General features: G+C 52.6%; 1 protein-coding gene across 5 annotated transcripts in view; it reads left to right on the forward strand.

The window, feature by feature from the left end:
• Positions 1 to 3,365: 3,365 nt before the first annotated feature.
• ASTN2 (astrotactin 2) overlaps positions 3,366 to 13,689 on the forward strand; it is a 911,658-nt gene continuing 901,334 nt past the window's right edge. For 3 of the 5 annotated variants that reach the window (XM_059071227.2, XM_067040875.1, XM_067040874.1), the window contains exon 1: positions 3,366 to 3,956. In XM_059071227.2, the coding sequence (XP_058927210.1) occupies positions 3,530 to 3,956 (427 nt within the window). In that variant the 5' untranslated portion in view covers positions 3,366 to 3,529. The remainder of the gene's footprint in view (positions 3,957 to 13,689) is intronic. The other 2 variants (XM_059071229.2, XM_059071228.2) reach the window with 2 other exon arrangements.

Below are 13,689 nucleotides of genomic sequence, written 5' to 3' on the forward strand. Positions count from 1 at the left end.
CAAAGTCAAGTTTCTTAGCTTCCCTGAGCCTCAAACTCCACATCTTATCAAATGGGGGATAACAAGCCTCCCTCCAGATGTTGCTGGAATTAGACATCAAAACAGCAGTTATAATTTATTGAGCACCTATTGTGTTAAGCACTTTGCATAATGGTTTCTGAAGCCTCACTACCACCAGGAGGCAGGAATTGTTACCATCATTCACTGATGTTCTGCATAAAGTTTGGAAGCTGCAGAGTATGTGTTCAGAAATATGAGTTCTTTTCCTGGGGTTGTTCCCAGTTCGACACTGCCTACTAGATAAAGTAGGTCCTCCTTCAAAATGAACCGCAAATTCCTCGCCTGCCTTTTTTGTCTTGTCTTCAATCTCTCCTCTCCCTCTCCTCCATTTCCCTTCATGAGCTTTGCCCTCACTGCCTTCCATTTGTTTCCACTTTCTGTTCTCCGTCAGGTGTGTTAGTCACAAGCAACAGAGACCAATTCTGATAATTTAAGCAGTAACAGAATTCAGTAGTGATATTACTCAGAATATCCAGGAGGGCACCGTATCTGGGCTGAAAGTCGGTGAAGTTGAGAGCACCACTCCAAATCACATCACAGAACTGGCCGATGGAGCTATTGTTGTAGCTGCAGCCAGGCACCAAGAAGGCATTTCACACTTTTGACACCACATGACACTGGGCTCTGAGCAGCAGTGTTAGAACCATTTCTACTAGTGATAAAATCTGGATGTAACTGCCCCACCTGTTACCACTTTGGTCCCCAAGTGGATCTAATTCCAGCTTCCTTCCCAGAATCTGGGGTGGGTGAATCTGATTGGTGAATTCTGAGTCATGTGCTCAAGTCCTAGATGCAGTGGAGGCTGAAAGTATCTAGAAATTGTAGCCTCTTCTTGGGAGGTGGGCTGTGGCTTAGAGAGTAAAGCCCCCTCTAAGGGATTCATTCAGATGCTGAGCAGTTGCCAGGAATGCCAAACGGCAGATTTAACCCCATGCTACTAGTCCTACATGGCTCAATTCCAATGCCACCTCCTCTGGGAAGCTTTCTTTGATTTCTCCAAGCCTATGTTTCAGAGCACCTCATAAAAGAAACACATGTCTGTGTGTCTGTCTGCCTGCCTGCCTGCCTGGTATCTGAGATATTTCTGTGCTCTCTCATCCCCACACCTCCCTCCACATCGTTATAAACTCTCCAAGGGCAGGAGCTGTGTTTATGCATCTCTGCATCCTCTTATAGTGCCTGGTAGGAGCCCTAGATATTTGGTGGTGAATGAATGAATGAAAGTGTTGGTCTCATTCGACAGGCCTTTGTACCAGGGGTCCATGAAGGACTTGCACAGACTCTGCCTTACATAAGGGAGCCCTTTTTTCCTGGTGTGCACTTCTATAAATGGACTATGTCAGCATATTTGAAGAAAGGGGCATAGAAAATCAGAAAGCCCCATTGCAGAGGATAGTGGCGGATTGTAAGGGTACAAAGGAGAGACTGAGGGAGCCAGGGCGACATATTTTGGAGTAAATGAACTGGAGCAGGCATCAGAGAGGCAGGAGACAATTTAGAATCAGAGGACTTGAAAAGCCAAATTTCCACACCCCTGCCCCCTCCTTGGGTTCACAGATTAGTAAACTGAGACAGGAGAGAAGCATACCTTACAAACCTCAGAGCTGAAAAAGACCCAAATGCACTCATGCAGACGTGCCTTTCACATCTTTGATAGGTGGGCTTTTCCAAGGTCACTGAGGACAGTGTGTTTCATTGGAAACAGCCAAGGCTTTGGAGCTTGGAGTTCAGATCTTAGCTCTTGTGCTCATTAGCTGAGTTACCCTGGGAAGTCCCTTTACCTCCCTGACCTCCTGATCTCAGTTTCCTCACCTGGAAAATGGGAGTCGTAATACCCATCTCATTGGAGTATGTTTATGTATAACAGTTAACATAGGTACATGTCTAGCACTTGGAGAATGCTTAATAAACAGTATAATTAAGTCCAAGCTCACAAAACAGGTTTTGATTTTTTTTTCCTTCTTTTAAGTCCTCTTCCTTTATCCAAAGTCATGAAAAAGTAAATGAAATGTGCTGGGAGAGGGATAAAGGCCTTTCCTATGAAGGGTTAAATACAGAAAGGAGAAAAGAGGCAGAAGAGGGAAGAGCTAAGATGAGAGAAGTTAATGCACGGAGGAGACCACACCAAAGGGGCAGATGGGCAAGAAATACCGGGAGATGGGAAATGGCTCACAAATAATAGGTAGGAAGCATTTATAAGATTAAAGTCAAGACAAGGTTAAGAATGAAATGAGTGGAGAGATGAAAGAACAGAGAGAGGAAAGATGAAGAAAAGGAGGGGAGTAGAGAAGGCGGGCCACTCAAGGTCCAGATTCCTGCAGAGGTGATGGCTGGCTGGGGGATACCAGGTATGTGGGTCAGAAAGAACCTGCCCAGGGCCAAAAGGCTGCCCTGTGTCCCAGGACCTAGGTTTAGAACTCAGCTTGAGTCCAGGAGCAAAACGACCGGGCTTGGGGGTGGGGTGGGGTGGGGCAGGGTTGAAGAGTCGGTGAACAGACCTCTCCTCCGGGAGCGGGGCAGAGGACGTGGGAGCCCGGGGGAGCCAGCAGCAGACAGAGTAGTAGGTCTCTACCTCGCACCCTTTTCAGGAATTTTACACGCAGAGCAGCCAAGTAGTGCTGTCCAGGTTGGGAAGAGGATCCAGAAAAAAGCGCTGGCTTGCAGGGCGGCAGCTGGGGGCCAGAGCATCCTCCTGGAGTCAGTGCAGGAGGGTGGGGGCCTTAGAGGGTGGAGTTCGACAACCCTTTGTCCATTAGCTGTTGGTGCAACCTCCGAGGCCTGGGTAGATGGGAGAGGTGGGAGAAGGAATGCCTGAGTTGTGGGCAAGTGGGTGGGCAGGGGTCTCTAAGGCCACGAGGAATTATTTCAGGGACTAGGAAACGGTACAGGACTTGTTATTGGGCTTGAGGGGAGACAAAGTTGTCTTAACCATCCTCAGGCGCCCCTACCCCCCAGAAGGCGGGGTCTGGAGCAAGGCTGGGCTAAGGCGCGCCTCCAGGTGCAGCCTCTGGGTTGGGCCAGGGTGGGGTAAAGCTGGGAGAGCTGGGTTGAGCCCAGGGGAATAAGGGGAAGCACCCGGGGTCCCTAAGTCTTAGGAATTTGCAGACGGGTGCTGTGGCTAAAGAATATTGTGAGGGCGGATTGGGGGATCCTGGGAAAGGAGAGGGGGCGACTGGGATTCGCACGAGGCTGGGCGGAGCCTCCGAGACGCTCGGGGCCTGAGTGGGGAGCCAGAGAAGGGGCGGGCGGCGGGGCCCGGGGAGGCGGCGCGGGGGGGGGGGCGGGCCAGGGCCGATCGGGAGGCGGAGCCCGGAGCCGGGGGCTGCTAGCGAGCGGCTCCCACGGCTCCTTAGCTCCGGCGTCCTGGTTCGCCTCGGCGTCCTGGTTCGCTTCGGCGTCCGCCGCCGCCGCCGCTGTCTCTTCCTCCTCCTTCGCCACCGCCGCTCGCAGCACCGCAGCCCCTCCCGCCATGGCTGCCGCCGGCGCCCGGCTCGGCCCCGGCCCCAGCTCGGGGCTCCGCGGGCTGCTGAGGCTCGGCTTCCACCCGGCGCCGCCGCCGCTGCTGCTGTTCCTACTCCTGCTGCTGCCGCCGCCGCTTCTGGCCGGCGCCACCGCCGCCGCCTCGCGGGAGCCCGACAGCCCATGCCGGCTCAAGACAGTCACGGTGTCCACGCTGCCTGCTCTGCGGGAGAGCGACATCGGCTGGAGCGGAACCCGCGCCGGGGCCGGGAGCGGGACCGGGGCAGGAGCCGCCGCCGCCGAGTCTCCGGGCTCCGCTGGCTCCGCGGGCACCGCCGCCGAGTCGCGCCTCCTGCTCTTTGTGCGTAACGAGCTGCCGGGGCGCATCGCGGTGCAGGACGACCTGGACAACACAGAGCTGCCCTTCTTCACCCTCGGTAAGGCTGGGCGCCGGCACACGCGGGGTCCCAGGGAACCGGGAGCCCCCAAGTGAAGCCAGACGGGTGGGGGCGCCCTGGGGATTCCCGCCCCGGGCCGCCCCGAGCGGGGTTGAGTGAGGGCAGCTGAGGGGCCCGGAGGGCGTACAGGTGGTTGGAATGAGTCCGGGGCAGTATCTGGACGGGCGTGTGGCGGGAGACCGGGGGCGTGCCAACCCTCCCGCGGTGGGGACCTGTCCGTCCGTCTCTCAGTGCAGACGTTGAGCTCTGCCGCGATCCGTCGCTGACGCCGAAACCCCAACTGCCTGAGTGTGTTTGAGCTGGGGGCCGTGGTAGTCCCCCCTCGGGAGCCAGGTTTGGGTCCAGCCGCCCACTGCTCCTGGGGCACGGCCACTGGCCGCCCGCGGTCACCGCCCCCTCGCTCTCGCCTCGGAGTCGTCGGCTCTGCTCTTCCGGTTCGATTTTCTCGAGAATCGGAGCGGAGTCGCTCCATGTAGAATCCCTCAGTCCGCATAAATTCGGCCTCCCGAGGGGTTGGGTGACCTTGGCCAAGTCGCTTCCCCTCTCTGGGCCTCAGTTTTAGCCATCTGTGAAATGGGGCTGGGGAGGATTGAGGGATTTCCGAGCACTGGCGTTCGGAACCCAAGGGCTCCCTCCACTTTCAGATTCTCCCTCCACCCCCGTGGTCGCATTCGCCTTCCTACCCTCTTCCCGGCGGAGAGCAGGTTTGTCCTCGCAGCTCACTCACTGGGCTGATAATAATAACTTAAAGGCATGAAAAAGGAAGGGGAAAGGAAAAGGATGGGGGTGGGGGCTCAAACGTAAAAGTTAATCAGAAAGTTCGCCCGCAGCTTTGCTGCCTGCTGGTTCCCAGCGCGAATCCCGGAGGAGTCGGCCCTTCCAGGTAGCTGTGGGAGGCGCAGCTGATTTCCCACCCGGGTAATTGATCGCTTAATTATCTCGGAGAGCGTTTACAGAAATGTTCCCCCTTAGCTCTCCCGCGCTCGCCGGTCTCTCTCTCTCTCCCCCCGCCCCTCTTGGGGGAGCGGGGTGCGATTGGTTGTCGGAGTCTGGCCAACAGCAGCTCCAGGAAGGCGCCGAGGGCTCGCCCCAGACTCCACACCTCGGGATCCGGCTCAGCTCCGGCACCGCGGGGGTGATGGGCCTTCGATGTCCGCGCCTTCGGGGTCCCGGCTTGAACCTCTGAGGTTAACTCCTTGCTCGCCCGAGAAGCCCCAAAGAGTAATCAATGGACTAGACTCCTCTCTCCTGGGCGCCATAATATTTTTGATGTATTTTTGTGACGCGCGCCCCGCCCGCCCGCCCCTTCCCTTTCGTGCTGTGGCCGCCTTTGGAGATTTGAGCGGAGTGCCAGTCCCTTTCCTGGTCTGAGCATGTGCCTCGGGGTTCTGGCCCCTGGGCTCTCCCCAGCTGGCTGTAACTTGAGCGTGCTGAGCTTTGTGGGATGCTAGGCGGGAGAGCGCCTTGCAGGTCCCCCGGGGACTTTCCGCGGCAGCGCGTCTGGCGTGCCCCACACACGTTCAAGCATACACACGCGTGCGCGGACACACACATACACGCCAAGAGCCATTCCCACGTGCACTTCTGGGCTGCCCATTTCCAAGTAAGGGGATGGGGGTGAAGATGGGGTTCCTTAGGGCGAGGAGCTAACCTTGGGCTCACGGCCAGCTCCTATGACCCCGCCGCAGGGATGGGTCCTTCCAGAGAAACGGAGGGTGTCCCTCACCACTTCCAATCCCAACCTTCCCTCTCCACCCTCGAGATCTCTCTACCTCCGGATGTCCGGAGAGGGAGGGAGTGGGGATCCTTCTAAATGGCTGTTCCAATGAGGGGGGAAAGGGGGGAACATCGTTGGGTACGGCATGACTTGGAAGCGAGGACCCCAGAGCGTTCCAGTTTCCCTAGGATGTGGAGGACCTGGTCCAGCCAGCTACAGGAGACGCTCCAGAATTCCTGGAGCTGGCAATCTCTGCGTTTTTAAACTTTGGCTTTCAAGAGGAAATGGGTACCTGGGAGCCCAGGGCAGGCTGAGTGAGGAGCTGAGTGAGGAGCCGGAAGTGTCAAATCCCCCAGACCTGTGCTTCAGCACGAGAGTCTCCTGGTGCTCCCCGCTTGGAGGCGTCCGCCTTCTCTGACGCAGGAGTTTGAGCCTTGGTGGCTTGGGACTGCCTGCTGTGGAGTGGCAGGTGCCGTTCTCCTAAGAAGCCCTGAGCCCTTTGGGGAATCAGGTTCCTCCTCCTCCTCCTTCCCCAGCGCCCTGGACTGGCAGCCCGAGGCACTCCTACCAGGGATCTGGCTAGCGAGGCAGTCGCCAGATGGCCGCGTATAGCAGGATCTGTGTAGGGAGACGTGGGCTTTTTATTTGTGTTGTTCTTCCACTGTTTGTAAACACAGAGCGCACAGTGAGCTCTGGGAGGGCCAGGCTGGCTGAAAATGAGGGTGGGGGGTGGGTACTATGAGTCATTTATGGCCGTATCTCCCTCAGGGTCCCCAGGCAGCCCCATCCCATCATCCCATCTTCACACCTTCGACCTTCTAAACATCCTTCCCTAGTGTTTGTCCCTGGCGAGTTGGGTGAGTCTTTCACTACTAGGTCACCAGTTCAAGGGATTTGGAGATGGCATGCGCCACAGACGCACATGCAAAGTCGGTAAATGCTGGATCCTGCCAATAGCGGGGCGTGTGGAGCCACCACTAGGGGGTGATAGTGTCTACCAAAGCCCTCAGGCTATGCTTTGGGTTGTGGGTCTAGAGTTGGTGGTGGTAAAATGTCCCTGGTGTTTAAGGGGCGGTGAACAAAGAGTTCCCATTCTACTCCAAGTCCAGTTGGGGAAGCTCAGAATTATTTTGCACACACTGTCTACCGTCCCTATTCACCAAAGTCACAGACATACCTAGCCTGCCCTCCCTCCATTCTGCCTGCCTCTCGTTTGAATTATTGGCTCTATAATTGGTAGTGCCCAGACTTAAAAGACATTTCTTCAGGTCTTTTCATGTTTCTAATCTTCTCTTCATGTTCCAGCCTGCTTTATGTAGGTGGAAGTTTCCCTCAGAGGTGAAATACCCCCCAAGTTTCTATGTCTGGGCCTCTTCTTTAGAATCTAACTCAGTGGTCCTGATAAAGTGAATTTCCTTGAAATTGATCAAGGAATAGCAAACAGTTGTTGAACCCTCAGTGTGGTGCTCAGAGCTTTACTCTTGCCTTTTATTATTTACTCACATAAAATATACGAAGTGGGCACTGTTGTAATTTATTCCCATTTTACAGGTAAGGAAACATTCTTTAGCGAGGTCAGGTGCCTAGTCCAAGGTCTCACTTTGAGTAAATGCAGACCTGGACTGCAATCTCAGCCCAGCAGACACCTACATTCTTGGTAATTGCTAAAGAGCCATCTTGAGCCAAATATGCACTGAGGGGCTGGTTACGTTTATGCAGGGCATGGTGCAGGGTCCTGGGGAGGAGACATAACAGTCATAAGCACGGCCAGAACCTTTCTCAGGGGAACTTGAGCTACACTGGTGCTGAAGTAGGAGAGTGTGAGAGCGAGGCATGAGCTAAATGACCTCCAATGACCCTGCCAGTTCAAAGTTCCATGACGCATGGGATGTAGTGGCGCCAGTGAGTGATGGTTATGACACATCCTGTAACATCAGGGAGGGAGATACCTCTTTAGACTTAGAGAAAGCTGGGGACATTTCCTGGACAGGAAAACAACAACAAAAAACTGAGCGAGGTCATGGAGGATGGGCTGGAGGAGAAGTTGAATGCTCCAGTACAGCTTGGGGACTTGATGTTGCTTAGGACCTGGGACGCTCATCTGTGGCCCGCCCTGACCTTGAACAAGTCATTTACCCCGGATCTTCAGTTCTTTGTGCTATAATATGAGTGGGTAGCTGAGCCCTAAAATAATCCTTCGGTGCAAAGATTCTATGAACTTGGAGTGTCCTGACCCGCTCCGTAACTCTGACTAGCTGCTCTTGCTTCTCACCGTCTCCTTTCCTTTGCTGGTAACAGGGGGGTGTTGGGAAGGACTGATGGAAAAGAAAGAATTTGAATGGGAGCAACTGTCCGTGCAGGGCTTCTGAGGTGAACCCGCACGTCACCCAGTTCTCATCTGCCCCCAGGCAGCTCCAGAGTCTGCTTGTGGATTTAGCTTTCAGGCCCACCACTAGGGAAATGGCATCCTTCTTCCTGTGCTTGATAGTGACCAGGCTGGACTGTTTACCATGAGCCTTGATTCAGCAAAAGGGGGAAAGGAGATAAAACTGAGTAACCACTCATTGTCAACATCCATTACTAATTTACCTTGTCATATAAACCACACAGGTGAGGAGTGTGCTCTATATTTGGGGGAGGGTGTGTGGAGAAAGAAAAACCATCCAGTAGTATGTTTTTAAATGCATCTGCATGAGCAGATCTGGCAGGGTCCTCAAGATCTGTCCTGAAAGGCTGCTGTTTGCAGGAAGCTGATTGGTCTGGGTGGAAGACAGATGCTCTGAAATGCCCACTTGGTCAGGTCTGCAAAGATTCCTTAAAATACAGACAAAAATGGGCACCAAAAGAGAAAAGCCCCCAGAAGGAGTGAGGGACCAGGCACAAGGTCAGAAGGGTTTCTAGAAGCAGGGAGTTTAGCCTGAGGACAGTCCACAAGGGTTGGAGAAGCTTTCTTCGAATGTCAACAGGGAATGCGGCACGTGCTTTTTTTTTGTCTGGTTCTAAAGAATGTCCTAAAGGTGCAGATACTAAGGGGATGGAGTACAACACGACAGGAGGATGTGTCGCTGGGAGCTGTCCAACAACCAAGCATTCTGACCTCTAATGATGACAGGGTCCACATGGGAGGAAGTCCTCAAGCAGGGCCCACGCAGCTATTTGGCAGGCATTTGGAGAAAGGACCAGAGGCATTGAGGCTATCTGCCCCTTTTGGTTTCTGCCTTGATTCTGAAGGTTGATGACAGTTATTAAGTGGGAGAAAAAAAACAGATACAAATAGTATAAGCTGGGTTTTCTGTAGGGATTTCTGACCACAGGATATTCATTAAAATCAATCCCAGTATTTTTTTTTTCCAGAATGGGTAAGAGGGAGAGATTCCGGGGTGGGTGAGAGGGTGAATTTGATGTCTTCAGACAAAGCTTAAAAAATGTCATTTCCTCATTTGGGCTCCAGGTCCCTCATCACTAAAGCATTTCAGTAGCACTCAGACTCCAAGGTCCCGTCCTGCTCTGATGGTCCAGGTTTCTGGGATATTGTAAATAAGGGGGGGTGGGGCGGCGGTTCAGTGGTCTCTGATCTGAGTTTTTCCCCCATTTCACTCACTTCCCTTACTCCATCCCCACCCCTTTGCCAGTTCAGATCCGATGAACTATTTAATAATTAGGGCAGAGACATATATTATCTGCCCTCAGAAAGTACAATTAGCCCTACGTAGCCGTGGGCTCTACATCCCCAGATTCAACCAACCGTGGGCCGACTGCACTATGCCATTTTATATAAGGGACTGGTACATCCTTGGATCTTGGAAAGGGGTGGGGTCCTGGGATCAATCTCCTGCCGATACCAAGGGGCCATTATACTATGTTACTGAGAGGGTGATGGGGGCAGGGTGAGAGGAGGATTCGTTTTAGATGTTAGAGGGGCCCAGGTTGGTCAAGGACACCCAGATTCGCTGTCTCTGGGGGTCAGGAACACTAGCCATCAAGACAGCACAGCTCTGCAAGCTTTTGTGACCCACAGCTTGATCCTTATCTTGAATGGGGCCCTCAGGCTGCAAGGTCATTCAACAATACTAACTTACAGCAGGTCCAACAGTAGGTTTGCCTAGGCCCCTGGCAGGCAAAGCCTCCTGCTTCTTACCTCCTTGCTTGGCTGTAAACTAGGCGTTGGCTGCCATAGGATGGTGTGAACACGTGTGCTGGGGAGAGAGAAGGATGGAGAGTGACAGTGACTTCTTTGGGTAAAGCCTTGAAAGCTGTTACCATGACCATCAACTCTGATGACCTTACAGCATCACAGACTCTCAGAGCACATTGAATCTACCCCCTCCATTTAAATGGTAACACTGGGTCCCAGACAAGGGAAGTAACCTACCTAAGGACCAGCTGTTCACACTTAAACCCAGTGGTCTTGAATCCCCCTCCAGGCTTCTTTCCATCACACTGACTGCCAATGCATGGCTCTGGGTTAAATGTGTCTCAGGTCTGCAACTTGGCTGAACATCATAAGGTGCTCCAAGGCTCTCCTCCTCTCCCTGCAAAACAAACAAACAAAAGAAACAAAAATCTAAGGAGAAAGATATCCCTGGCAAAGTTGAATTTGTTCTCCTGCCCAAGGTATCCAGCTGGTTGGCTCCAGTCTCTCCTGAGAGCCTGAGCCAGTGGGTTTTGCGCTGGGGAGGAGCGAGCCTCCTTGCTTTTCACTCTTAGCTGCCTTGAGGGTGAGCAGAGCCTGCTCTTTTCCAGAAAAAGAAAGAAAGAGTCAGATTTAACCTTGAGGTGCAGCAGCATCACGGGGATGCTTTCTTCGCAGGGCTCATACTTCCCCCACGTTCTCATACTGACCAGCTAGTGGCAACAGAAGATTAACTATAGCGAGAGAGAGCCGGCTTTTCTTTCCTCCCAGCAGAGCTTGCAGCCTCTCGGCCCCAGAGAAGGCAGGCAGCGGTGCTTGGCAGGACTTGCCGTGCTCTCCTCTCACTGGCTCTTCACTGGCGTCTGCAGTTCTTTAGGACAACAGCCCCCAGGAAGACTTTTCTTTGGTTTGGAAGAGGGTGGGGTCACTACCCAATGTAAGGTTCAGGACTGGAAGATTTCTAGCTTCCTTACTGGCATACTGGAGCGTGCAGGCAGCCCCTCTGTGAGTCGAAAATTGACAAGGATGTTGTATGTCGTAAACCATTAGGGTTTTCACCTGAGAAGGAACCCTTTCTCCATGCCTGTTGTCACGGCCCCTGGCAAGGTCAGACGTCAACACTTCTCTCCACTACGATTTCGATTTCAGCTGTCAAATCACTGGGTTATCTTCCTCTACTCTTGTCCTCTCTAGTCCATCGTCTGGTCTTGCAGACAGAGGAAGTTCATTAAAAGCCCAAATCTGATCATGGCCATTCTCTCCTAAAGCACTTCACTGGCTCCCCATAATTCTTAGTATGAAGTTCAAGCTCCTTATTGAGCTACAGTGTCCATGATCAGACTCTGCCCAGACTGTCCTATGCTAAGAACCCTTCTTTCTTGTTCTTTAACTCTGCCCCAAAGGCCCTGGGAAAATTCCTTCTTACCTTTCAAGGCTGAATTCAACTGTGAACTTACCTTTGAAGCCTTTCCTGACCTCTTGGCACTAAAGTTGGACACTCTGGGCCTTGGTGCCCACTGGCGATATAAAGACTGGTGTAAGAGTGGCTGGTCCCTTGGAACTACTGAGCGCCTACAACATGCTAGGCACTGCTCCAGCCACTTAAGATGTATGGAGAACAAAATGTACAGATTCCTGTGCGCAGAGAGCGCATATCCAGGAGTACGTGTATATATGCATGTGTGTGTGTGTATGTTTATGTGTGTTGGGGAGAAGACGATAAACGTAATAGATAAGAAAATTATGTGGTATGTGAGAAGGTGATAGATTCTATAAAAATAAAAAGGGCAAAAAGAAAATGAACATTGTTGAGGTGAGGAAATCAGTTTTAATATTAAATAGGGCCAAAGGATTGCTTATTGAGGTTATAGGATTGGACCAAGACCTGAAGGCCATGAAGGCATCACCAAGCAGATATGTGGAAGAGTAATCCGGGCAGAGAACGGCTGCAGCAAAGCCCCGACTCCAGAGCACACGTGGAGTGTTCAAGGGCCAGTGAGAAGGCCAGCACGGCTGGAGTGGAGTGAGTGCGGGGTGGACAGGACAGGACAGGATTTAGGCTTTTCCTGTGAGTGCCACGGAGAGCCAGGCAGGACGTTAAGCAAAAGAGTATCGGTAACTGACTTCTGTCTCAAAGGAATTACTCAGGCTGCTCTGTAGGGGAGCAAGGATGGGAGAGGAAGGTCTGTAGGAGTCTGTTCAGGTGAGAGGTGATGGTGGCTCGGGGCCGAGTGAGGGCAGAACTTAAGCGTGTTTCTCTGTCTGTCTTGTGCTCCTGGCCTAAGAGCTCCACAGGCAGAGAGCCTCCCTCCTTCATCTCTGGGGCTGCAGTGATTCACCCTGTGCTCGGCACATCCTAGGTGTTCAGGGCATCTTAGATGACTAGCAACTTAGGTTTGCCAAGTCTCATCTCAGAATCCGTACTGTGCAGAACTGGAGAGGTGTTGAAATTCCACTCCTCTGTTAAGGCTGAGCTGGAATGCCTCCTCTTCCGTGAAACCTTGCCTCTTCTGAGCTTCCACAGCTACTGCCTCTACCTTCTCCTGCCTCCTTATTATTCTGGGGTGTTTGTAGGATGAACAATGAGAGCAGTTCGATTAGAGGAAAAAGAGTTAGGTTTAGGGAAGACCTTTTCTTGAGGAGCATGGAAGCCAGCTAAGGGATGTGCACCCTTGCATTGTGCCAAGCAGAGAGGCACTGAATGTTTGGGGGGAGATGATCCGTCATGGTGCTGGGGTCAGCACCTGCTGTCAATGGTAAGAATTTAGGACATTTTCTAAACGAAACCCTTTTATATCAAGATGGAGAAGTCAAGGTCACCATAGCCAGTCAGTGGTGGAGCAGGAACCAGATCCAATGTATTGACTCCTAGCCGGGTGTGCCTTCCTCTCACCTTAGTCCAGGCCACTGGGGGTGGGGGGTGGGCTGGTATGCTGGACTTCACCCTTCTGGCATGGGGGTAGGCTATGAAAGAAGCAACCATTCATTGAACGTTTACTCTGCCCTGGACGCAGTGCTGGCACATCTGCTATTGCATTTCCTTCTTTCCATACTGCTGAAAGACAGATAGGATTCATCCTATGTTATAGGTGAGCACGGAAGCTCAGAGGAGTTAAGAAACATACCCAAGATCACACAGCTATCCTACAGCTGAGCTGGGTCCTATCCCAGGTGTGCCTGGTTCCAAACTCTGTGCTCTCTCTGCCTTCCATACTGCACAGAACTAGGAGTGCTCTTGAGTTTCCACCTCTTTGACAACCTCTTGTACTTTTTATCTCTTCCTCCTCTCATTACCAAGTAGTTGCAGACGTTTCTTATAGAGGAACTTCAGGTGTGACAGCCTCACAGGCCCGAGGGACTGAACACCTCATTTCTGGGCTGCCAGGAAATGACTCAGCATCTCCCCAGGCCCTGTCGCTGCTTGCTCGTTTGCCAGGAGAGCACCGGGCCTTGTCTCATCTTCTCTAGGTGTCACTCGTTACCCCTGGACTACTTGACAAGCAAATTCCCATGCTGCCATGCCTTCTTGATTTTCCTCCTTCCCTCCTTCCTCTCTTCCTCTTTCCCTCTCTCCTTCCTCCTTTCCCCTTCTTCTTCCCTTTCCACTTCCTTCTTCTCCCGGTGCTTAGGGAATTCCCACCTTCTGCTGGGCATACTGTTATACTAGGGAGCCTATTACCTAGACCTTCCAGGAACTTAGAGAAGCTCTACATTCTTTTTCTAGAAATTGTCAAGCATCTGTTATCCGAGATGCAGCCCCTGTTTGACTAGGTGAACTTCCTTGTCACTCCTTCCCTTCATCCCAAGTTGACTTCTGTCACCTGGTGCTTCTTAGCAGCATTGTGCAGTTTTTATGCTCCTAC

Source organism: Kogia breviceps, chromosome 8 (genome assembly GCF_026419965.1).
Source record: "Kogia breviceps isolate mKogBre1 chromosome 8, mKogBre1 haplotype 1, whole genome shotgun sequence".
Lineage (NCBI taxonomy): Eukaryota > Metazoa > Chordata > Mammalia > Artiodactyla > Physeteridae > Kogia > Kogia breviceps.